This window comes from Cheilinus undulatus, linkage group 15 (assembly GCF_018320785.1).
Source record: "Cheilinus undulatus linkage group 15, ASM1832078v1, whole genome shotgun sequence".
NCBI classification, from domain to species: Eukaryota; Metazoa; Chordata; class Actinopteri; order Labriformes; family Labridae; genus Cheilinus; species Cheilinus undulatus.
Genome location: NC_054879.1, coordinates 5,649,694 through 5,675,916, shown reverse-complemented (window position 1 = coordinate 5,675,916; position 26,223 = coordinate 5,649,694). Strand labels below are relative to the sequence as shown.

At 40.1% G+C, this 26,223-nt stretch overlaps 2 protein-coding genes across 2 annotated transcripts; one reads left to right on the top strand and one right to left on the bottom strand.

Annotated features, from left to right (window-relative positions):
• Positions 1-4,837: 4,837 nt before the first annotated feature.
• On the bottom strand, positions 4,838-7,574 carry LOC121522787 (piggyBac transposable element-derived protein 4-like). The gene is made up of 3 exons (XM_041807435.1): positions 7,308-7,574; positions 7,096-7,155; positions 4,838-6,901 (listed from the first exon to the last, which is right to left on the bottom strand). Exons 1-3 carry the CDS (start codon positions 7,406-7,408, stop codon positions 5,227-5,229), a joined length of 1,836 nt encoding a protein of 611 aa, XP_041663369.1. The 5' UTR covers positions 7,409-7,574; the 3' UTR covers positions 4,838-5,226.
• Positions 7,575-13,142: 5,568 nt separating this feature from the next.
• LOC121522587 (melanoregulin-like) lies at positions 13,143-21,058 on the top strand. The gene is made up of 5 exons (XM_041807120.1): positions 13,143-13,256; positions 13,332-13,581; positions 20,361-20,451; positions 20,558-20,724; positions 20,970-21,058. The coding sequence occupies exons 1-5, from the start codon at positions 13,180-13,182 to the stop codon at positions 21,045-21,047; spliced, it is 663 nt and encodes a 220-aa protein (XP_041663054.1). The 5' UTR covers positions 13,143-13,179; the 3' UTR covers positions 21,048-21,058.
• The last annotated feature ends 5,165 nt before the right edge of the window (positions 21,059-26,223 follow it).

The window sequence follows — 26,223 nt, the reverse complement described above, 5'->3', positions numbered from 1 at the left end:
GAAGGTGCTTAATAGGGTTGAGGTCAGGACTCTGTGTGGGTCATTCAAGTTCTTCCACATCAAACTCGTCAAACCATGCCTTTATAGTCCTTGCTTTGTGCACTGGAGAACAGTCATGTATAAAAAGGACCTTCCCCAAATTGTTGCCACAAAGTTGGAAGCATAGCATTGTCCAAAATGTCTCGGTGTACTAATGCAGTAAACTTCTCTGTTCCATTGATTTTATTGACCAAAAGGAAAGGTTAAGCAGAAAGGACTAAACAATGTTGATCATTGTAGAATGTGAACTTGGCCCAAAAATTAAATCACACAGTATTCAAATAAATCATGTATTATAATAGAGAGTTAATAAATAATATAACAATGAATCTAAAAACAATAAATAAGGAAATAAAAGGCACAATTAAATAAAGGCTGTGACAATATTCTGCTGAGATGATCAAGTTGTCAGTCAGTCGGTGTTTTATTATTGACCTGAAATTGAACATCCATTAAAGAACAAAAAAAAAGCTGATGTTTTGATGATAATGATTAGGCACAAAAGGAGTATCATCTAAAATCTTTATAGGAAGGTCAGGCCAGGAAACAATGCAAAATCAAAGCACAAACTGTATAACCTGACACACATATCCATCTGGTAAACCTTCCATGGACAGTGTTTGGGAAAGGCCAGAGCCTTTGAAAAAAAACTCAGGGGTTGATTGGATGAATGTTCTGTCCGTCACATCTTTACAGGGCAATCAGAGCAACAAAACACATGATGTAGTCCCTACCAAAGAGTAAACTCCATAGAGACCTGCATAACGCAAACCATGGCGACTGTAGACATGTCAGTACACGACTTTTGTCATTTTTGAGAAGAAAACAACTCAACATTTTTTTTTATCGATTTAGCCTATTAATTCCACTATCAAAATGTTCTAGATTCATGTTATTACCTTTAAAATGTACACAGTTTTCTGACAGGGAGCATGACCCCTGACCTCACTAGAAGGTTGGATGCATGCTCAGTACCACCTCTATCTCAATTTGAGCCAGGAAAAACCCTGCATACTTGTCTGCCATGACTTGAGCATGTAGAGGTTTCATCTCTACGAGATCTTTATCCATCCATTTACCGGGACCATAGGACTGCTGCCCCTCCATGTCCACATCTAGCCATGGCCTAAGCCTTTGCTGAGGCCCAGTGACCTAGGTCGAGCCTGTCTGGCTCTTGTATGGCCTACTCTGCTTCGTCTTACTCGTCCAGCTGTGGATGGACCTGGGTTTTAGCCACCGCTGGAGTTAAGTTTTTCTTCTTCAACATAATGAAAAAAGATTGTGTCATTATTTGGTGCTTGCTTGCATTTATACACCTACACTGTGTTTGTAGGTTTGATAGTGCTAACTAGTGGGCTAGCTGCTAGCATCATCTAAGTATAAATCAATGCTCACTTGTTTGGCCATTGTAAGTTTCTGAGCTTCGTTTCAGACAAATATTTAAGTTTGAATATGTAGGATGTAAGACCATGAGTAAAATAGAAGTCCTCAAATTGCATTATTATCTGACATATCTAGCTTTCTCACCTCAGAATCAGGTAGGGCTGTATTTCTCTGTTGTATTTTTGACATCTGTGCGGTGGTACGTCCCTAGTCTAGGGGAAACTAGACATAACATGACAGCGCCCCAGACTCTACCCACTCTTTAACCACAGTCTAGGCAGCTAAACATCTCACAGTTTAAAGTCTGAAATTTAAAGTGAACACACAGTTTAAGTTTGGCTGCCACAAAAGTTAAAGAAATATTGACACTATAAATGAAATCTTAAAGGTAACACAAGATGTTAAGCAAGTTAACACACACTACAACTGATTTCCTAAATACTCACTTCTGTCCTACGAATGTTGTCTCTTCTTGTCTAGATGTTTGCCTGTGTTGTTCTTGCTCTCAAATGTACAGCGCTTTGGATAACAGCGTCTGATAAATGACAGTGTAACATTATACTGACACAGTCACACCCACTACTCACACTGCAGGAGAGGAGGCAAAACTGCATTTACAAACACTACAATAATATGACCCAGGGTTATTACAGTGGTGCCAAGAGGATGTTATATCAGCACAAATTTTCACCATATACCACCATAATATGGAACAACAGATATGTTCTACACAGGAACAAATTTGTATTTTATGCACATTGGTACAAAAAGAATACATGGTCATTTATAGATCGACTGGATCCCGATAGGAATCCTTCCAGTTACAAAAAATCTATTTCCTGGAAGACAGAACAAAAATGATATCTTTCACAAAAAACTCAGTATGCAAACGAGGCTAGATGTACTTAAAGTTTCCTATACCACCCAAAGCAAGAGAAACCCACATTAAAATCTTAAACATTTATTCTTCAAATAGCTCAGGATACGTTTTAACACTGATGATAATCTGTGCACACTATGCAAAAAATATTATAGAAACAACAGACCATTATTCTTTTCACGTAATGTTGTACATACATTTTAGTTTGATATTCAAAAATGGATTAAACAGAAGATCACATAATTTCCATCTTACATATGCAGAGATGATTAACTTTTGGTGCGGTCTTACTAGACAACAATGATAAACTGTATTGCAATGTAATTTTATGTCTCTTTTATGTCCCTTTCACAAGACTCATGTTTTTAGGTCATCCCAAAAGTTTTGTATTTTTTGGAAACAATTTAAACTATACCTAAAATCTTTGAAACTACTAAATGAAGCTGAAACACAAAAGCTCTACCACATCCTATTAGATTTTCCCACTGAACTGGAAAATAATTAAGAAATAGTGAATATCCCTTGCACACTGAAAGGCCCTGTAAAGTGAAATCCATAATTTGTGTCTTAACAGACTAGATATGTTTGAATGTGGTTGCTGTAAATATGTGAAAACACTAAGATCTACATGAGACTGAACTCTGGATTAAGACCGTTCGAAAGGTCAAGATGCAGGCTAATGGTGTGAGTGCTTTTCTTCAGTTGAGTCTGCAGCATTTTTTAATTTGAGAGGATTGTATTTCTCCTGAGTTGGCGTGGCTTCAGCTCATTCAACAGACCCACACCATCCTGGAGCAGATTTTACTGCCTCATTTTTCAGGATTTTGAAAATTCCTTTTATAAACTTTGAGATGTTTTATGTGACTGAAAGTTGACCTGGGGGTTCATGACACAGTGACCTGTCATACAATGAACCTAAATACAGAGTTATTTTTACTTTACTTCATGTTTTACCTACCTTATCTTGCCACATCTGAACTGACTTATTCATTCAGACCCTTTGCACCTTTAATTTCTGTTCTTTGTCTCTGTTGTATGCTAATCTCAATGAATTTGTCATCACTTTGTTATCTTTGACCTTTTCATCAGCAAATATGTATTCACACACTGTTCCTTAACCCAGGGGTTCTCAACGTTGGGGTCGGGACCCCATTGGGGTTCACGAGACACTGAGAGGGGGTCTCTTGATGCCTTTAAAACACTAAGAATATTGTTTAGATCAGACTACCAATTTTGCCAAATTTAAACTGTTTTCATCACTTTTCCCCACCAATTTGCCATTTTTAACACATTTTTGCCACTTAAAACACATTTTGTCCATTTTAAACCCTTTCCACCACTTTTTTTTTCTGCCTGTTTTTGCCACTTCTAAACCGTATCTTGCCACTTTCAGCCTACTGTTGGCTCTGTTGACCCATTATGGTCAATATTAACCCCTCTTTACTGTTTTTTACGCATTTCACAATTTTTTATGCCCATTTTTGACAGTTTAACCAATTTCTGCCTCAGCTAACCCTTTTTTGCCAGTTTATATCAATTTTCCATCCCATTTCACCAAATTTCCACCAATTTTTGCCGCTTTAACACCATTTTTTGACATTTCATTGGTTATTTTTTGCCACTTTTATCTAATTTTTGGCACTTTTTATCCCTTTTCTGCTTCCTGTCCCACCATTTTAAATTTTTTTTTTTTTTTTTTGCCATTTTAGCTATTTTTAACGTATTTTAATTCTGTTTATAACAAAAGGATTTACATTTTAAGAGGGCTACTTACTACACAAATAAATTAAAACAATATTTTCTTTGATACGAGTATTAATCAGGTTAAATATAAAATACCACAGCTTAACTTTACAAAGGGCCATGATTTTACTAGCCCTAGGTTTGGCTGGGCCCTAGAAAGCTCTTTCAATTATTCCCCCTAATGGGCAATCTTGTCTGCACATCACTATTCTTGATTGAACATGGCTGTTCAGCCTCCTTCAGGTACAGTGGGGGTCCCCGGTCTCAGGAACCTTATTTATGGGGGTTGCGGCTAAAAGGTTGAGAGCCCCTGCCTTAAACAGTATCTCTTTAATGATTAAACATGTCAGTATTGCCATATTTGTTTTGTAAACATTAATAATTAATAGTTTTTTTTCTTAAATTTGTGTAGTGCCATGTTAATCGTGAGCTTGTGGGAGGTACCCACAAGATGTTCAAAACCTCTCCCAGACTGATCTGGGGAGGTTTTTTTCCCAATAAAATTTAGTTATTGCTTCATGACCTACCATAGAACAAGTCTGCCAGAACATATCTTTACATTTTTACATGCTGTAGTGCCATTTTTTGGAGTATTTGAATTTGCTATACATCAATACAAGCCTTAGAACCAAAATTTAAAAAAAAGTATGTAATAAGTCCATAGTAACTAAGTAAATTGCTCAAAAACTACAAGAAAAATGAAGTGTTTTTTTTTACACATTTTCCAAAACACACGTGTCACAGCATAATCCCTTATAATTGTGATTGTTAAAAAAAAAAAGTTGCACAAGATCATTTCAAACCACAAAATTTATTTAGAGTGTGTTCATAACTTCATTTATGAAATACACCCATTTTTACAAACTGTGGCAAAAACAAAAGTAAAAATGAAATTGTGGTCAATGTGCAAAAGGACAGTATGTTTATAAAAAATTACCTTTTTACAGTAGTGCAATCCAATCTCTAGATGTGCCAGATACTTTTGAGCATCCATGTTTGCAGAAGACTATTTTGAAACACTAATAGCAATAAACAAAAAATTAAAAAATCATTTTACTGTTTTGACACTGCACACATGAACTTTTTTTTTCCAAGATACAAGAGCAGAAAGAGAACATCAACATCAAAATAAACTATTTATAATAGTGCAAACAAAGTTGCAAGTGTCAGGCACAGTCCCATTATTTTTCAGTAGCACTGGTGGAGCTGTGATAAATCTTGTGACAGTTCCTGTCCACAATCAAACACAGAGGCACTTTACATGCCTCACACATGAAGGGAGTGCACTTCCCACATAGCCTGCACTTACAGCGCCCCTGTGTGGCTTTCTTTGAGCCAGATGCCCCTTCAGCAATGGCAACAGGGATGTGCTGGTAGCTCTCCTGGACTGGTGAGGGTGGTGGGACAGCACAGAGCTCAGCTGTCAGCTGCTCCAGGAAAGCCTGGTGCGTCAGCGGCTGCTGCTCCAGTCTGCTGCACAGCTCCTTGTGGAGTAAATAGCTGTTTGTTACAGCTATGTCAATAAAGTGATGCAGCACTGTCACATACCACTTCTTGCTCTTTCTCCATGAAGAATAGGAGCCGATCAGCTGGTCTGACAGGTCGACTTCCCCCATGACGTGGTTGTAGTCCTTTACAGCTGATGGCACTGGCACCTTGACTGCTCTGTGTTTTCCACCAGCCTTGCAGGTTCTTTTCACTGTGTCCCCTGAGAAAGCAGTGTGCAGAGTGGAGCACACACTCACCTCCCTCGTGTCCATCCATTTGATGAAGAGGAGAGCTCCCTCTCTGATCCACCTGATGGTCCCTCGAGGAGATTCTCTAGTTAGGGCATTTACTTTTGTCTTTGGGACACCGATTCTTGTGTCTCTATATGTCCCACAGGCTCCAAACCCCTGGGCATGAAGGTGGAGGAACAGTGCTGTGCTGGTATAAAAATTATCACAATAAATGTGATAGCCAGATCCAAGGTAGTTTTTATTCATGAGTGACATCACAGCATCGAAGGACAGCCCCTTCCCAGTTGCCAAAGCAGACCTGCCTGTGTAGATGTTAAAGTCTACAGTGTAGCCTGTGTTGTCTAGTAGCACAAAAAGTTTGATCTCTGGCTTTGTTGGTTGATTCTTTATGTTCTGCTTCAGGGCAATCCTGGCATTGGTGGCTGCCATGCGCTCATCCACAGAGAGCCTTTGCTGGGGGTGGTACACAGCTTTGCAGGCCACACGTAAGCTGTCATACAGGGGACGTATTCTGTGCAGACAGTCATAGTCATTTGTGCCTTTTTTGCTGTCATTGAAGGCATCTTCCACAGGGTCACTCATGTGAATGTTCCAATTTATGGCGAGGAACCGGTCTCTGGACATGACCTTTGATGGAAATGACATACTAAAGATGGAGCTGGTGCGCCAGAAGTCTCTGAGCTGTGGCAGCTTTGGAATCCCAGTGTAGAGCGTCATTCCAATGTACCGATGCATTTCAGCCTCTGTGACGTCAGTCCATTTGAATTTCTTGCCTGCAGCAATGTTTTTTGCTGCATTTTTATTAGTGTTGGCACACAGTGTTTTGATTGTGGCCTGGTCAAAATACAGCCTGAAGAGTTCAGCTGGAGAGGGATTGTCCACATTTTGTGCAAGAGATGGCTGCAAACCTGGCCTTCTTTTGGGCAGGAAAAGTGATGGAGGATGGGGCAAGATGTCAGGCTCATCTGCAGTTCTCCAGCCAGCTACATCATCAGGGAGAGTCTCTGACCTGGAGCGCTTGGCAGTGGAAGGACCCCTTCCTGTCCCACAGCCTCCCTCTAGGGTGGTGGGTGCCTGAGAGGAGCAGGATGCTTCAGTCTCCTCCTCAACATCAACACTGCACACAGAGGAAAATACACACAGTGTGTTAGATGTGTTTAGCACAAGAATAATATAATATATAATACGTACATAAAATGTATAATTTATATAATATAATAATGATACATATGTTTGCATACTTACTGCAGTTGTATATTATCATTACTTTTATCTAACTCAAAAAACTATTTTTCATTAATCTACACATACATGTCCTGAGATGCCTGAGAGGAGCAGGATTCCTCAGTCTCCTCCTCGACATCATCAAGACTGCACACAGAAAAAGTAACAGTGTGTTAGATGTGTTCAGCACAAGAATAATACAGGAATGGTGCGTATTTGCGCGTAATTATTGCATTTGCACATTTTCTTTCCTTTTCTCTCACTCAAAAACAAACAATATTTCATGGAAATACACATACACGTCCTGGGATGGATCCACTCCTTCGATAAAGTCGGCTTCATCGCCACTGTCGGCGGAATCCGGACCAGGTGAGTGGTCAGAAACACCCTCTTCATCCATATCTTCTAGAAGCGTTTGGTGCTTCCGGGTTTTCGGCGATCATTAAATGTTGTTGTAGGAGTGTCTGGTGTGTGTAAGCGAAGTGTTTCTGGGTGGTTTTGTGTTAAAGCGATATTACAAATACTACTGAAAAAAAGGGGTGTATAGTGTGGAAACAAATATAAGCCGCGGCAAAACACCGTCATTTCCTGCTGTCGCGACTCGTGACCTGCACGAAAACAACACGATAGGTTCATGCACATAAACGTCATCACGTACACGTAAAGTAGAACTGTGAAAAAATGAGCCTTTTTTGCCCCTGCCCGTCTACATTGCTGTTTTGGAATGCTGTAGAGAACTTTGTATGCAACAAAACCAAGAATCCTACTGTAATAAAACCAAAAGACATAAAGTTTGAAACAAAAAATAAATCTTTATGTTTCATGATGAACCTTATTATATTAACTGGCAAATTTCACATACATTAAGCAAAGTTCTCAAAGTCCTTTCCAAACTTTAATATTTCATGATCGAATTGACTCTGATATGAATACTTTAAATCATATGACAAACAAAAAATATTTACATTGCTTAACAAATTTATTAGACCACCACCCAAAGTAAGGTTTATGCCACAGCTGCCCTAAATTAACAGCACTGGTAATTACCAAAATCATTTTTTGTGTTTCTACATTGGTAATACACCAATATGTAGAAGCTCTTTAACCCAAATGATATTTTTAATGCTAAAATATAATTATTGTTGTTATCTATGAATTTTTAGATTTACTGATTTCAAAAAAACTGAAAAAATAGTAAAGCACATTATTATTTCTTGATTAATCAAATTATAGTTATTTACTTGCATTCCTGAAGAGAAAATTTGTTGTAGTGGTTGATTGTTATGCTTGATTAATTTCTGACTTCTCAGAGAAGCCCAGTGAGCCGGCTCAAATTTGGGTATGAAAAAGTGAATTCAGTTTGAAATCCCTCATTCCTGTTCAAGATGGTAAAACGTGGAGAGCTGACTGAAAATGAAAGAGTCCACATTAAAGCACTTCATGATGCTGGATGGTCTTTGAGACAAATATGACAGGTGGTCTAATAAATTTGTTCAGCATTGTATATATACGTCAAAGTGTTTTTTCGGCGGCTGGCACAAGGGGGCGCTCTCATGCTCCCTGTGAGTAATTTTGGGGCTTCTGGGATACGTAGTTGGAACACTACAGTCGGGAGAGACGGTAGATCAAAGCCACAGATCAGAGGTGGAGACCGTAGGGTCAAAGAGCAGAGCGATCGTTACGGAGGTAATCTAAGCTAAAAGTTCTAAAAATAGACGCTGGAAGAAACTTTGAACTTTTGCCTGAGAAACTGCTTACTCACTGAAACCGACACTGAACTTAATGACAGCGAATCCAGGGATCAGCGCTCTTATTGATCTGCCTCGGCTGGCCAAGAGGCTAAAGAATGCCGTGAGGTCTCCCCCCTGCGTCGGAGAAAAAAGGCAGCCTCTCGCCAGCTGGATGCATACAGCGACGACACTTCAGGGACGGACTTTTCCGACCCAGACTCTGAGGAATGGCTGCCAAGTGAGCGGAGCGGATTTTGTTCTCCATCCCAGAGAGATGGAGGTAAGTTGACATTAGGAACCCACTGATTATTCAGCCAAATTTTTGAATGAAACCATCACTCATGCTCCTGTAATTTCAGAAGCAGATTTGGGAGAAGAGCAAGCCCCATGCAGTTCTACAACACTGTCTGTTGGCAGAAAAAGAGGTACATTATTATTTCATAGAGTGGTGAATGTGCAAGTCACAGCTTGTCCACGAGAGCGTTTTGGAGTTGTTGGATTGTGTATTTGATGAGTCTGATGAGGGAAAGCTGGGATACCATTGTGTTGGCAGAGCAGCTCCTAACTCAGCAGTGCCGATCTAAAAATAGCTTTCACCGACAACTAAAGGTAATGAATCTATTAGTAAGACTATAGGGATTATGGCAGTATCCCTTTAACAGAGAAAGGTTCAACGCTCGTCTAAACTGCATCCAGATTCTTCATGAAGAACTAACTACTGGACTGGAGGGAAATGTGATGGAGAGAAAGGGAGTTTTGGCCCTGCACCAATCTGGATGCTGAAACCAATAAACTATATTTTTGTAAATTTGCTGCCAAACCTTAAAATTAGCCAGTGAATTCTAATTTCTCAAGCAAAGGTGTGAAGTTAGCTTCAAACCAACCAACCAACCAGCATCCCGAATCTGCTTTGCCTTGGCATTAAAAGGGAATCAGGCTTTTTGAATAAATCATCTTATAGCCTGAAAAATGGTTGAAGTCACCCAGGATCTTCAAACCCTCAGCTGTACAAGATAAAAGGTCTGATAAATAAATCAGAAGATCATCAGCATACCAAGAAACCTTGTATATTGACTCACTCCTGCTAGCATGAATGGACTGTGTAGTTTTAAGATTCATTGATAAGGGCTCAATCGCTCAAATAAATAGTAGTGGGCTTAACAGGCAGCCTTGCTGCGCTGCATTCACAGTCCAACACAGAAATGGAAAAATTGTTTCTTTAAGTATGATAAACATATAATCGACATGTTTAAATGTTTTAATAGATGAATAATTGCCAAGAGTTGCCTTAAACAGCTTGTAAAAGCTAACTTTGCCCTCAACATCCCTTTAGGAAGTGTTGAGTGATATATCTCAAAGTACCCACGTTTCCACGCCCTTCTCAGTCAAGACCACGCCCCCCACGCCAGAACAAGGCCAAGAGGTTGAGACTGAAAAAATACGATCTGTAAGTGAAAAAAATTGGAACCCAAGAAAAGAGGATTTGAATGTGAAATGTAAAAATGTCCTCAAGTTGATTATCAGTTACCAAAAACACCTAATATATCAAATAAGATGCAAAAATATACATATGTTAAATTTTGTGGAAATTTGGATTTTTTTGAATTTCAGTAGAAAGTGAAAAAAACATTTCTGGCTATAATTTGTGTTTTCAGGCTTTAATGGGTTAATGTGTTGTTGTTTTTTAATTTGTTAATCAAGGTCAAGGTCAACTTTATTTATAGAGCACTTTCAAAAAACAAACAAAGTTTGTACCAAAGTGCTGTACAGGAAAATTTAAAAAGAGTATGTTTAAAAAAACATCAGTAGAACTGATCAAGACATTGCAAGTACGTTGAAGACATAAACATAGACAACATAATAGTGACATACCCGTAAGTATGCAAGTACATATGGGTATGCCACCAGCACACCAATTTACAGTGTGATAGGTCAGGGGACAATAGCGATCTTAGACAGAAAAAACACACATACACATGCGCACACACACAACATGGGTCAAGCATAAAACAAGGAGGAAACAAGGACACAGAGCCAGGGTGGATTAACAATCAGAAAAAGCAAGAGAATAAAAGTGAACCTTTAAGAGTTTTTTGATGCAGTCCACAGAATCAGCTGATATGTGATGGTAGGTAAGTCCTGAGTGTTGGAACAGCTACTGAAAAAGCCCTGCCGCCAAGTTTACGGTGTGATCGTGGGATGGTTTAAAGTCCTTGATCTGATGATCTGAGGGGTCTAGCTGTACTGTACGGTGTTAAGAGTTCTTTGATGTAACTCGGTGTGAGGTCTTGAAGGGCTTTATACACAAACAGGAGAATTTTGTATGGGATTCTGTACTGAACTGGTAACCAATGTAGGGATGCTAATGTGGGTGTGATATGATCTCGGTTTTTACATCTACAGAGAAGTCATGCAGCAGCATTTTGGACAAGTTGTAAATGGTGAATGGAGGAGGATATCAGGGCATGGATGACTTTCTAAGTCCTTATGTGAAATGAATGTCCTAATTTTGGAAATGATCCTGAGTTGGAAGAAACTGGAATTGATAACTGTACTAATCTACTTGTCAAATTTCAGGTGACTGTCAAAAACTACTCCAAGGTTTTTAGCGTGGGATGTGATGTGATTTGATAGCTGACCAAGTGATGGTACTGTGGTGTTAGTGGAGCTGGAGGGATGGAACATGAACATAATCGGCTGTAGCATTTGTTAAAAGTCCAATAGTGTTTAGACCTCTGGTCCTGCCAATGCAGAAGTGCGTCTGCACCTGCATAAAGAAGAATTTTGTGTTCTGTGGAGGATGTCTAAATGCCTTTGATTTTTTGGTTCTGCTGTTAGTGACTGCCGGGGGTTCAATGAATATGGCGAAAGAGTGATGGAGAGTATGGACACCCTTGCCTGGTACCATTGTGAAGAGTGAAACTACATGATGCGAACCCATTGGTGGTGACTGTGGCCATAGGTGACGTGTAAAGTGCCCTTCTCCAATTAATAATGACTCTTAGATCTCTAATTTTTGTAGCATGGTGAATAAAAATGACCACTTGACACTGTGGAATGCTTTTTCTGCACCCTTTGATAAAATTACAGTGTCAGATTTGAATAATTTTCTAGTGCTGTTGGATGACTGTCAACCTTTTACAAAGCCTGTCCGATCAGGGTGTATGAGAGATGGAATGGCTTTTTCTATCCTGGTAGCTGATCATTTTATATCTGTATTAATAGGAGAAAGTGGGCAGTAGTTGGATGGAGGAGTGGGGTCTTTATCTGGTTTCAAGAGAAGTGTTATCATAGCTGTGTTCATGGCGGGAGGTATATTGTAGCTGGCTGAGAATTCACGGACCATTTTTAAAAACAAGGGGAGATGGTAGACCGGAAATGTTCGTAGAACTCCGGAGGCCTGGACGTTGACTGATGGCCAGAAGTTCCGACTGGACTCATTTGGGACAACTCCTCTTTGATGCACAGGCAAATGCTCCCATACCTGATCTAACCCGACCAAACGTCACAGTTGGCAGGATGCAGTCAGGCAGACGCCAAACCCAAACTCGCTTACAGAACATGTTTCCCCTGCTCCACAGTCCAGTGTTGTGCTTGCACCACTCCATCCAACACTTTGTATTAGAATTGGTGATGTGAGGCCTGCACACAGTTTCTCAGCCATGGAAACCCATTCAGTGGAAGTTTAGGACTCTTCAGCTATGGAATCAGAGTGGTGTTGGTGACTTTTATGCACCATGCACCTTAGTTGTTATTGATCCCACTCGTGGTCTTCTGCTGTGTGAGTTGCTGTTGTTCCTAAACGCTTCCACTTTCTAATGATATCACTTACAATTGACTGGGAAATATCTAACAGGGTTGAAATTTCACAAAGGTGGCATCCATCACAGTACCCTGCTTGAAGTCACTGAGCTCATCTGGACCAATGTATTTTGTGTGAAAAATGTTTTCAAATGGAGACTGCATCGCTAGAGGCTTGGTTTGATATATCTGTGGCAATGGGTCAGATTGCAACACCTGAATTCAATTATCAACAGGTGTGGCCAAATACTTTTATCCACACTGTGTATGTCTAAACTTAGTGTTATGCAGTAATGCTGTGTTTTCAACTAGAAAGCTATGCCACTGCATTCTGCATAATTGTGCACAGTAGCAGGAGTCACTGATAAATGTCCCATTCATCCCTGAAATGCATGTGTGTTTGTGCATGTGTTGTTGTTGTTGTGCCCTGTTTAGACTCACGTGGGTAATGCAATTGACAGACGACTCTCATTCAATCCAGGATAGGCACAGAAGAAGGGGGACGGACATAGCAGGTTTAGATACCACAGGACTTTTTAGTCTTCACTGTGAAACATTTAGGTAACCTGAGGACTCTAGCTGGAGATGGATCGACTTTTTTGAGTTACATTGATTAAAGAAGAACTTTTAGAAAAGGCCAATGGGTGCCAAGCTTACCATCTGTTGCTGTCAGTACTACCTGAGCCACAGCAGGGAGGAGAAGAACGCTATTTTGCGGTAAGACATTAAAATCGTCCAAAGTTCTGCTTTTTCCCACCTCTTTTTAAAAACACATTCTTCCTCCTCCTTCAGTATGCGACACACCACAGCCGCCAGACAACCAGAGCCCTTATCCAGCGACTCCAGCGACACAGATGAGGAGAGCCTTTATGGGCCACAGTCTTCCAGAAGAAACCCGTGGAACAAACAGCCCAGCCAGAGAAGCACTGTGGAGCCCTGGGGCACCGCGAACAAACCCCCTGGCTCTCCCACCAGGCGAGGATCGGACAAAGAACTACAAGATTTCATCAACATGAGAGACCAGGCTGACAAGGCTACAGAGGTGAGAAGAAAGCTATTATTACACGTAGAGACAATGTAACGGAGAATAAAAACATATCTCTGAGTCTACAAAAATCTACAAAAGTCAAGCTTCTGAGTTACTGAGTAAAAATGTTCCCTCATGGCACATACCAGAGAGAACAATCAAATTCAGGCTGGACACAGGATACACTATTTTAAGCTTGCCACCATTATTGAATTATGCTTATTTACCTCATGGCTGAACACTGAAGGGTTGGTTTCACATTCTTTGTAGATTTATAGATGTGCTCATTCATGGGCGTAGCACAGGGGGAAAAAGGGTACCGATTACCCAGGCCCACAGTGTGGGGGGGGGGGGGCTGCAATGAAAAGTGTTTTTATTTATTTTTTCTTAGCAATTAGTGTCATTATTGAATCAAAAGCAGTTGAAATTTGTATCAAATAGAGTGAAATGAAATACTGGGGGGGGGGGCTCAAAAACGTCCAAATGGTGTAGTCCAGCACTGTGAAATAATGCAAGAAAATTTAATTTAAGCATTGTAAAAATATTGCTCATAAATCTGGAAATTATGGTTAAAAAATTAATTTAAGCGCATAGATATTTGTAGAAATGACGCAACATTTGTTGCTTGGCTAGCCAGTTAAGGGGGACCCAGTATGGTATCCTTTCTGGGGGCCCAAAATCCCTGTGCTCATTTAAATGATGAAATCTGTGACAGCCCTGCATTCCTAGAATGAGATACTTGATGTGCAAGTTCATGTTCTACAAGCATAAAAGGTGTTCAAAACTGCTTTGAGTCTATATTTAGTAAAGAGAATACTGTAAACAATTCACAGCAAATGAATCTGGATTATAGGATGCTAAAAATGTAGTATATGTAACAATTTCATATTCTTAATTTATCGGTTTATTAATCAGTTTTTAACATGATCAGTTTTCTTAGAAATGTGCATCTTTCCATTTAAATCCAAACATGGCCTTTAAAGGTTCAACATGTGTACTGCTTCCAAAGCTAATGTAGTAATTAAGTGCTGCAGCCTCTCTGATTAACTGTACCTCAGCAGCTCTCTAATGTAATTATATAATAAGCGGAAAGGCCATACACAGGAGGCTTTCAAAGAAGCCTTTGACTGACGTTAATGTTTACTTACATCAGGAAGGGAAACTGACCCACATTCAAAAATATCAGAGGAGATCGACCTGGTGATTGCAGAATCATGAAGGAAACTAAGAATAAACTGCCATATCCATGCTCCAAAAATATTATTATAGGATCTTTGACGAAGGAGATGTAAGACCGAAGTAGTGGGGGTGTGAAGCTACACTTCACTGACTTATTGAACGATTGGGTCTGATTTGATTCAATCCAGTGCACATTGAGATGTGGGATACCATCCATCCATCCATTTTCTATACCGCTTATCCCGTTGGGGATTGCAGGGGGGGCTGGAGCCTATCCCAGCTGTCACTAGGCGAGAGACGGGGTACACCCTGGACTGGTTGGCAGTAAATCGCAGCGCTGACATATGGAGACAGACGACCAGACACACTCACACCTACGGCGAATTTAGAGTCTCCACTTAATCTAATGAGCATGTTTTTGGTGGTGGGAGGAAGCCGGAGTACCTGGATAAGAACCCACGCGTGCGACGCGGAGAACATGCAAACTCTGCACAGAAAGGCCCTGAACCAGGGACCTTCTTGCTGTGAGGCAACAGTGCTAACCCCTGCGCCACAATGCAGTCCTTGTGTAATACCAAAATCTAAAACAAAAATGTGAAACAGGGGAATTTTAAGTGTCTTTAAAAATAATTAGAAAATCAGGCCTCATATACCAAAATTCTGACTTAATTCTGGCCTAAATAAAAAGTATTAACCACCTCAGAGAGTTTTACCCTTTCAAAGTTTTTATAAATTAAACTGGGCCTGCAAAAACAATGCTTTAATATCAGAGTGTAAACAGAAGTAATGTCAAATAAAATATGTGATGTAAAATAAGTGACTACATAAACATCCTCCCCCCTTTAGAGTGACTGAACTAATTCAACAGAGATCCAGCCAAATAGTGCTAGTAGTCTCCAAAATTAACAGGAATCACCTGAGTGCAGTAAATGGGTCTGAAGTGATTATAGTATAAAGACTTCATCTGCTAAAAACAATAACTTTAACAGCAGGTACATCAGCTTAATATACAGAGAATGCAGAGGTGTCAAAAGTATTCACATTCATTACTCAGGTAGAAGTATAGATACTAGGGTTTAAAAAGACTTCTGTAGAAGTTGAAGTATCAACTCAAGCTTTTTACTCAAGTAAAAGTAAAAGTACTGGTTTCAAAACTACTTAAAGTATAAAAGTAAAAGTAATGTAAGGGGGAAAAAATGCCATTAAGAACAAAAGCCACAGGGGCCTATAGTGCACTACTCCACCTCCCCAAAAAACATTTTTCTAAAGGCCATAATGACTATAATGTTATATCTATCTGGATAGGTTTTGGGGTTTTTTGTTTGTGTTTTTTTGAACGATGACAAACTGGAATGAAAACAAGCTGAAATGAAATAGGGGTAACGAGGCTATTTTTAAAATGTAAGGAGTAGAAAGTACAGACAATTGCTTGAAAATGTAAGGAGTAGAAGTAAAAAGTAGGCTGAAAAATAATTACTCCAGTGAGGTATAGATACCTAAAATTTCTACTTAAGTAAGGTAACGAAGTATTTGTACTTAGTTACTTGACACCTCTGAGAGAATGTAAAAGTATTCACCCCCTTAGATGTTTCACCCTTTTATTGATTTTGTAAACCAATCATGGTCAATATAATCTGGCTTTCTGACAGAAATAATAAAAAAAAATGAATTCAGTATCAAAGTCAAACTACAATGTGATATAAATAAAACAGATATGACCTGATCACCACCTCAGCACCACCTCTTTATCTGTTTTTTGGTTGACCAAAGTTTAGTTCAGACTGCATTTTCAGTGGGCTTCGTAAGACAGTTTTAGTGGCACAAGCTCTAGCATCACTCAGACTTCATCAATATTTTCCACAGTCTTTGGCAAACGTAGTCTTTCTTATGTTTCTCAAAATTTCCAGGAATGAGAGCAGGAACACTGCTTTGTAAAGTTTAATGGAATAAATTTACTGTATAGCAGCTTTCTCCTTTTCTCTGTTGTGCATGTGTTGGCGGGGGGTGCTTAAACCATCTATTCCAGTAATCCTACTGTCAGAGCAGACAGTTGTTGTGGGACTGAATATTAGCATGAAAACCACAGAAGAATGAACTGCAGTTCACCCGAACAGCCTTAACATTTATAAAATTAATTATCTACTGCATCCATTGAAATAATACATTTCTGATTCTATGTTTAAGGCAATGCTCAAATACATTTTACATGATATATGAGCGTTATTTCATCTTGTCTTTAAATGACACGCAGAGGGACTATCATGCAGACTGTCATCTGAAGATGTCAGATTTAAGCTCAGTCAAACCACATAAAAAGCTGAGCGACTGCAGTCCCTGCAGACGTTTTGGTGAACATGTGATGAGAAGTGTTCACGTGGAGAACAGCATGCTTCAGAACACAGTGGCCACACTGTGTTAACAAACTCCTTAATGGAGAGATGTAGGCCAACAGCCTGGCTGGCCATTCAAAGGGAATATTCAGGACCATTCCAATAATGTTGGGAGAGACTTTTTAATATTCAGCCAAATGAACTCAAAATGGGTCTATTACATTAAAATTAAATTCAGCTCTGGGGAAAACTAGCCCCGTAAATATAGTAAAGCAAGCCAGTGTGGAAACTCTGCGTTGTGTGGCTGTTTTTGCTCTGAATGAAGGTTTTTAACTTACTGTTAAGTTTGTTGGCTTTGTCCCCACATTTGTGAGTGTGATGCAGTAGTAGAAAAAGCACCTAACTGCATAATAACTGCAACAATGGCCCTTTATTAACTATGTGACAGTGAGTCAGCAAGCAGAATACCAACAGCTATGTAGAAGCAACTAGATGTGACTCAGCCACTGTCACTTTTACTCATTTGTGAATACAGGGAATGTCAAAAATCCTCAGTAATGAGGTTTCAGTTTTTAACCTTTTTTTAAGATTTATTTTTGGGCATTTTTGTGCCTTTATTAGATAGAGGAGGACCGTGGATAGAGTCAGAAACAGGGTCGAGAGTGGGGGAGAGACATGCAGCAAGGGGCCTCAGGCCCAATTCGAAACCTTCAATACTAAGCGTTTGGGAAAGGCCAGAGCCTTTGAAAAACAAACTCAGAGTGTGATTGGATGAACATGTGACGTAGCCCCTACCGAGGTGCGTGTGTGCAGCTAGGAATAATGTGAACCATGGCGACTTACATGTTAGTACACGATTTTTGTCGTTTTTGAAAAGAAAAAAAGTCACAGCTGTTCTTTGTTCTTCTTTTAACGAAGAAATGTCGTCAAGTTCTAATAAAACTGGTGCTTTAGCAGCATCCTTGCTAAGCTCTTCCACTATAATTGCACTGGCCCTTGTTGCTGCTTGTTTATGTCACGACTCCGCTGCGTCTGAAAGTACTGCCCCTCGTCTCTGATTGGTCCTGTCACTTTCTAACTTGGGCCCAACCGGTTCAGACGGGAGCTTTGCTAGATGGATTCGCCAGTGAAAAACAAGGAAACTGGCGTATCCATCTGCTTTGCAAGGTTAGTTTTCCCATGGCATTGAGCAGCATTAGTCTTCTTGGTTTGACTCAGCACAGCAGCCCGGTGTGGCAGGGGATTCGCTTTTCCACCACAACAAAGCTACTCGTTCTAGAGCTGATGACACGGTGTTTTGAGTAGATTACATTTAAAAAAGCATTGTTGTGATCACGAGTTGGCCATTGTTTCTACTTCAGTTTGGACCCTTTTTGACTTTTGATAATGGAAACACAAATAAATGCATACCACGCCGTACCAAACTGAACCAGACCGCTAAGTGGAAACGACCTATGATGGGGCGTTCCCACTTCTTCAAAGTTTTCTGCAGCCGTTGCGTGGCCAAAAGTCATACTGGAAAAGCCCCATAATAGGTTGTTTCCACTGAGTGGTCCAATTCACTTTGGTACAGCATGGTACACGTTTATTTGTGTCCATTATCAAAAATTGAAAAGAATCTCAAATAACCAACCTGTAGGTACTGTCCTACATTTTTGGTATGGAGCTAGACTCACAATAGAGGGTTTGCAGTGGCATCCCTTTCAGCATATGACTGCCAGGCTGAGTAATAAAACAAAGCTGTCTGCTCTGTGAGGAGTGGGTACCAACAGGCAGACTAATATCTGCTTAAATTAGGGATAATTAGGGTCTCCTTTATTCATGGAGAAAGGATCATGGATAGAGCTGGAAACACAGATGTGAGAATCTGGAAGAGACCTCCAGGAAAGAAGCCAGACTTGTCCACCACTAGGCCATCTGCACCCCCACATTTCTGGATATTTTAAATTCAACCACTACAATAACTAATGATTTAATGAAAGAAAGAATATAAAGCCATGATAATAATTTTTATAACAATGTTTATATTTTTAAACTCAAGGGCAAAAAGAAATGTTTAACTTAAAGGGGACATATTTTACGCTTTTAAGACAAGTTTATATTGGTCTCAGAGGTCCCAAAACATGCCTGTGAAGTTTGTTTCTGAAAAAGACACTCCAGTATTGGATTTTTGCATGTCTAAAAACCCCTCTGTTTAAGCCCTGCTCAGAACGAGCTGTTTGTGTCTGTGTATGGTGAGCTGTCAGACTCCAACCCTGACCATGCCCCTCTCAGGAAAGGGATGTGGCTCTCCTGATCCTCCTCTCAGCTGGCAGCTGAGGCTTGTTTTAGTACACATTTTCTTAAGGTGGTGGTGGTGGTGGTGGGGGGTGTTCTGGGGCACATATTTTTATTAGAAAAGCCTGAAAAAGTGATTTTTGCATAATATGTCCCCTTTAATGAGCTATACGAAGAGTCAGATCAAATTTGAGCTTTTTTTCAAATGCACTGAAATATATTTATTTTTCAAAAGATGCATTTAGTGATGCACATAAAAGCATTTTTCGAAGGCACTTACAGTCAATTATATCTCTAGTTTTCTGCAAATAACTTAATGCATACCAGTTATCAAATATTGTACTTTTCATTCTTTCATGGCAGATTTTGTTGTGTTTACTTTATATTTACAAAGTAATAGTATTTATGATTACTTAAGGGACCGCACTGAGTGACGAGGAGGGCCTCATGTGGCCCCGGGGCCACCAGTTGCCCACCTCTGTTCTAAATGGTGCCACCAACTCAATAATGGAAGAGTCAAAGTGACATCAATAAAGCAGTTTGTACTGTTGTTAATAAGGGGTCTAATCAGGCAATGCAAAATGCATGCGTGGGTGAGCTGTGAGGGATATCAAGAGCAGGTAAAATATGGTTTAATATGCCAGTTATGTCTCAAATTGCAGAAATCATGCAGATAATTCTGCTTGCGTTGACATGTATCTACTGTGATTTCTTTTTATGTGTAGTTGAAGAGATTTCAATGGGCTCAACACAGGCCCAGTATGGGAAAAGTTTAACCCAAGTGGAGCCAGTTGGAACCCATTTTTTGCAGTTTGAATGATATTCCTAACAAGCAAATGCACCAATGTTGGCCAGTGAATTTAAAGGCCGGTGCTAAGTTCCAATCCAACTCAATGATGTAAGGCCCCTGCACACCTAAGACGTGTTGTTCTAGAAAAGCTTTTTAACTCTCTATGCTTTTCACAGTAAAAAGACCTCACGTATGTGTTATGATGTGTTTCCCTGCAGGAATGGGAAAAGCTGAACTATGACATTTACACTCTACGCTACGCCAGACGAGAAGTCAGAGCTCGATGGAAGAAAATCCTGCTGCAGCTAGGTGACACACTAACCAGCTTCTGAGTTAATATTTGTTCATGTCAACTACAGTACATTTTATTTAGCTCTACTCTGTTGTCAGTCATGTAATCTGTGTTTTCCTGCAGGTTATCAGTGTGAGGCCGATGCCTTGCTGAGTGTGAACAGACAGAGCCGCCTCAGTCCAGATCAGGAGCATCTGAGCAAAGCCAGCAAACTCTTAGGACAGCTGCTGGAGGAATCCTCTCTGTTTCCTCCAAAAACAGGACAACAGAACAGATACCTCTACGTCATGGTACACATGAGCAGAGGCACTCTAACACACACAGACAACACATTCTCAGCATGTACGCTGGAAATTCTTACAGCTGACAGAGAAGCCTTGTTAGGAAAAATACTCATTTCTACGTCCCCATTCTCTTCATCTCTTTAATCTCCTCTTTTGCTCTCTGTGTTGTTTCTACCCTTTTTCATTCACATCTACACCAATCCCCTCTTACCTGCATATTTCTTGATCTCCTCCCTCTTTCTCTCTCTCAGGACCGCCTGGTGTCTCTGGACAGCGCTGAAGACTTTGTCCGACTGGCCAAAGAAAAATACCCCAAGAAAGCAGGCTGAGATAGAGGGAACGAAATGTTGAGAGACGCTGTACCAGTTTACTTCAATGTTTATTCTACTGAGTCAATTCTTAAAGGAACTTGAGCTGAAAAAGATCTTGCTTTTTTCTTTCAATTTAACATATTTTACCTCAGCATTTGTTGTGTACCCTACTGACTTCATAATACTGTATAAAACTAACTTTTTAAATGTATATATTCTTTTGATGCAAGATCTTTCAGCATTTTAATGGCATTGATAAATACAGTGCATATTCACCCCCTTGGATGTCTTACCGTTTTACTGATTTTGTAAATCAATCATGGTCAATATGATTAAGACAAAAAAACCAAAGAAACAATTTTTAATATCAAAGAGAAAATAGATTTCTACAAAGTAAAGTCTATTAAGTAACAGGTCATAAAATAAGTGACTCCATAAATTTTCCCTTCAAGTCAGTATTTAGTAGATGCACCTCTGGCTGAGTCTGTGGGGATAGGTCTCAATCAGGCTTGCACATCTGGACACTGCAATTTTACACGCAATCATTTTACCTTCTACCTTTGCAAGCCCTCCAAGTCTGGCTGCTGAGAAGCATCCCCACAGCATGATGCTGCCACCACCATACTTCACAGAGGGGATGATGTGTTTGGGGTGATGTGCAGTGTTTGGCATCTTGTCTGATGGCCAAAAAGCTCCATTCTGGTCTCTTCAGACCAAAGAAGTTTCTTCCACTTGACCATGGAGTCTCCCACATGTCTTTTGGTGAACTAGTCCAGATTAATCTGAGTTTTCTTGAACAGTGGCTTTCTCTTTGCCAATCTCCCATAAAGTTTTGACTGGTGAAGAACCCGGCCAACAGTTGTTGTCTGCAGAGTCTCTCCCATCTCAGCTGCTGAAGCTTGTAACGCCTTCAGAGTAGTCATACATGTCTTGGTGAACTCTCTCACTAGTCTCCTTCTTGCACGGTCACTCAGCTTGCAAGGACATCCCTGATCTAGGCAGATTCACACATGTGCCATAATCCTTCCATGTCTTGATGATGGATTTAACTGATCTCTGGGGGATGTTTAGTGCCTTGGATTTTTTTGCATGCTTCCCCCTGACCTTTTCTCTGATTCGCTTGGAGTGTTCTTCTGTCTTCATGGTGTAATGGTAGCCAAGAATACTGATTAACCAGCGACTGGACTTTCCACACCCACATGTTGGCTGCACTTCTGTTGAAGGAGGCTAGTCACTTTGAAGGGGGGTGAAAATTTATACAATTACAAATTTTACATATTTTGTCAATATTACTTTATAGAAATTAGTTTCACTTTGACGTTTTTTTTTTTTTTTTTTTTGCATTTTTTTAAATCAAAAAGCCAACTTATATTTACCATGGTTGATTTATAATATCAATAAGAGGGTAAAACATCTTAGTGTTGAATACTCTTTACACTCTCTGTATATTAAGCTGATATACCTGCCGTTAAAGTTCTTGTTTTTTTTAGCAGATGAAGCATTGATGTGCAGTGGAGATAGCTCTGGTCAATGCATTTGTTTTTGTTCTTGTTGTGAATGTATTTTAATTATACTGACATTTGAAAAGAGCCTAAAAAAGCATTGTTTCACATGCTGAAAAAATCTTCCTGCATACAGCCTTTTTCTGTTATATGTCTTTCTTTCTTACGATGTCTACAATAAAGTATATTTGAAGATAGGGGGTTGTCACCCAGTGTACTTCACCCATCGGCCAAAAGGTGGCAGCAGATACTTGCTTCATATGCATCAGTGGCTCTCGCTGAAGTTAGAGGGATTAACTTGGCTATTCACATGAATCAGAATTATGAAATTCTGTGAGAAAGAAAAATAAAGACACACAATAATACACAGACTACATGGACACAGACTGTTGAAGAGCAGTTATGGAGGTATAGAAAGCTAGACTGACACTTATGTGTTCAAGGATGGAAGTGCTGACAACTTCTTTAGGCAAAAAATGTGACAGCTGACTGAAGAACCAACTCCCTTCCTTTATTTTCTAAAATCTTTCTTATTATTTGTATGGGACAAAGAAGATCATGCATCATACTGGCTTTAAAACCATTCCTCCAAAAGTGATAAATGCTCAAAGACGACCCCACACACATTTAGGCCAGTGCACCGCTGATATGCTCAGAGATTGTGAGGTACCATCCTGACAATTGCAGCATGTCCAGAAGCATGCATGCCTGTGTGAACACATGCACACTCAGAAAAAGAGAGTTTCCTCTGACCCAGATATCGTTCTCTCCAAGGCCCCTTCCCGAGTTTGTGAAACAGATGTGGAACCAAAAAAAGGGGGGGACGCTGGGGGAGGGGAGCCATTTGAAAGGCAGGCCAATAGTCTGGCAGCTCCAACAGGCATTGTGCTGCTTGCACCTTTTTCTCATTATACAACCCTGCATGTGTGTGTGTACAATTTATATTAAGTAATGCTGACATCATTCTTGAGAATTAACTGAAGTAACCCAAATATGACAGGGGAAAGGAATGATTAAGGCGGTGATTTTGCAAAATGTTGAGTACAGAAAATGTGAGGAGGGGAAAAAGATCAGTTGGTGTATGTATAAAAGCGTATGTGTGCTATAAGATCAAAATTTTGCAGTATTGGGTTCAGAATCCCAGCAGTAAGTTTGTGCAGGAGCTAAAGTCCTAAAAGCAGGCGACCTGGGTTTGAATAAGACCTGTGTTTTCCTCTTGTAATGTCATTCCCTTCTCTCTCACGCCCTTGTTTCCAATGCTACTCACAGCCTTGTCTGTCAAATAAAAGCATAAAATAAATCCCCAAAATACAACATAAAAAAGGAAATAAAAAATAAGCTTCACATTCAGGCACTGTACAGAAGCTACTGTCCTCAAAGTGGGCCACCCAGGCTTAAATCGGTCCATGGCTTCTTTCTCGCATGCCTTTCCCAACTCTTTCCTCAGTTTCTGACTCCATCCCTGTCCTATCTGGTTTAAAGTCCAAAAATACATCTTTAAAGAAACAGCCTCACTCCACTTCAGAATTATTGCCTTTCCACTAACACACAAGTGTGAATACTGCCAAATGCCAGTCAGTGGTCAGGGCGTGCAGTGCATTATAGTGCATGGAGATGGTCATTTAGAGAGTGCCTCCTTATAATGGTCAGATATTTTATGACGGTCTCTGTGGTGGGGCGTAGTCCACCAGCACACATGCAGAGTTAGTGGTGAGTTTTGGTTTCCTCATTACAGCTTTGGGAATTCAAAGTGGAAGTCTTAGAAAAACTAAAGACTGATTTAGTTGCATTATTTATTGGGCTGTCAAATGAATGTTTTAATCACAATAGATCATTTCATTTGGAAAGTTAATCACAATGACTGTCCAAATAACAGATGAAGTCATTTTTACCAGTGGGTTGATTTATGAATCAAATAAATGTGAGGGTAGTAATAACAATAACTTTATTAGTATAGCACCTTTATAACAAAGGTAGAAAGACAAAACCAAACAATAAAGAACCCGTCTGACCACACAGCCGGACCTTGGCCCGACTAAAAGAGGTGGGTCAGTAATTTAGAGATTAACATGGTAATTGCCTCAAAATAGAGTAGTCTGCACAAAGCGCTCTTTAAATGGTTTTTACATTTTCTATACTGCTTATCCTGTTGGGGGTTGCCCTGGGGGCTGGAGCCTATCCCAGCTGTCATTGGGCAAGAGGTGGGGTACATCCTGGACTGGCGACCAGTCAATCACTGTTCTGACATAGAGAGACAAACAGACAGGCACGCTCACATTCACACCTACGATCAATTTAGAGTCACAAATTAACCTTATGAGCATGTCTTTAGTGGTGGGAGGAAGCCGGAGGCCCCTGAGAGAACCCACGCATGCATGGGGAACACACAGAAAGTCCCTGATTGGGATGTGAACCAGGGACCTTCTTGCTGTAAGGTAACAGCGCTAACCGCGGCGCCGCCACGCAGGCCTAGTTTTTACATTAATTCAAGACAAAAAATGTTCACACACAACATCTTCTCCTGGGCCTGTGTTGACCTATATGGTATAGTTGAACAGTCCACCTGACAATATACAGACAACACCTGGACCTTAGGGGAAGTCCGGCTAATTCAGCTAATGCAAACGTTTTTCTTGATTGCCCTTTTTCAAAACTTGACCTGATTTACAGACCTTCCCAGTTTATCTACATAGTGGTGCCTACAGGAAGCAGTGTCTAAGGCCCGCACACACCCTTAGCTCTCTAAAAATGGATATATTAGCAACAGCTGCTGCACTGGATGGTTTTAATGGCTCGCACAAGTCTGGACCAGCTCTTAGTTGGTTCTACTGCTACAGGCTTAAAGCTAGGACTGAGCCAGTACTAACTGTAAGCTTTATCAAAGAGGAAAGTTTTAAGACTATAGTGGCATAATAAGGGCTGGTCCAGACCTTATTCAGCCCTTACAATGAGTTTTATCAAACAGGAGGGTTTTACACACTCCACTCTTCAGCGTCTTCATGTGTTTGAGTGAATACTACTCTAAACACACCTGGTCCTGAGAGTACGCTGTCCTTCACTAAAAGCTCACATCTCAGACAATGTATGATAAGCTGTGACTCATGAGGTCAGAGCACATCATGCTTATGTCCAGGTTAAAAGCACTTTGACACACTGACTCATGGTTTACTTAGTTATGTGTCTCCTGTGAAGGACTCAAGAGAGCCTGACTCAAACAGCATAATTAATAAACTCAGCTGCCTGGGTTAACACATGCATTCAATCAAATAGGCAGGAGCTGTGACTACTTAAACAGCCATTCCTATGTAGACTAAACATGGCTGTAATCGGTTATCTTTAACACTATGTTCAGTACAAACAGAAACCTAGAAAACCACAAATGTATGAAATTCTGCAACTGACATATTACTCACAAAAGCCACACTTAATGCAGTTTTTGGTACTGCCAACTTTAGCCATGCTAGCGCCGTTGCTCTACTAGTTTTTCCAGTTGACCCTCCTTTTTTTTAAAGGTCTGAATAATAATCAAATAGAGAGGCTATTATGGACTACTTCTTTTACATTCTACAGTATGTTGGTAATAGAGGTGGAAAAAGTACATGGCTATTATACTCAAGTAAAAGTACAGTTACTCTGGTTAGAATTCACATAAGAAAAAGTAAAAACACTGGTCTATAAATCTACTCAAGTAA

Bases quoted from the DNA above. Each gene is read 5' to 3' on its own strand.
- LOC121522787 (XM_041807435.1), bottom strand. From the start codon at position 7,408: ATGGATGAAGAGGGTGTTTCTGACCACTCACCTGGTCCGGATTCCGCC. The intron at 7,156-7,307 runs GTATGTGTATTT...TTCTGTGTGCAG, and splicing joins GTGGATCCATCCCAGGACGT to TCTTGATGATGTCGAGGAGG. The intron at 6,902-7,095 runs GTATGTGTAGAT...CTCTGTGTGCAG, and splicing joins TCTCAGGCATCTCAGGACAT to TGTTGATGTTGAGGAGGAGA.
- LOC121522587 (XM_041807120.1), top strand. From the start codon at position 13,180: ATGGGTGCCAAGCTTACCATCTGTTGCTGTCAGTACTACCTGAGCCAC. The intron at 20,452-20,557 runs GTGACACACTAA...GTTTTCCTGCAG, and splicing joins GAAAATCCTGCTGCAGCTAG to GTTATCAGTGTGAGGCCGAT. The intron at 20,725-20,969 runs GTACACATGAGC...TCTCTCTCTCAG, and splicing joins ACAGATACCTCTACGTCATG to GACCGCCTGGTGTCTCTGGA.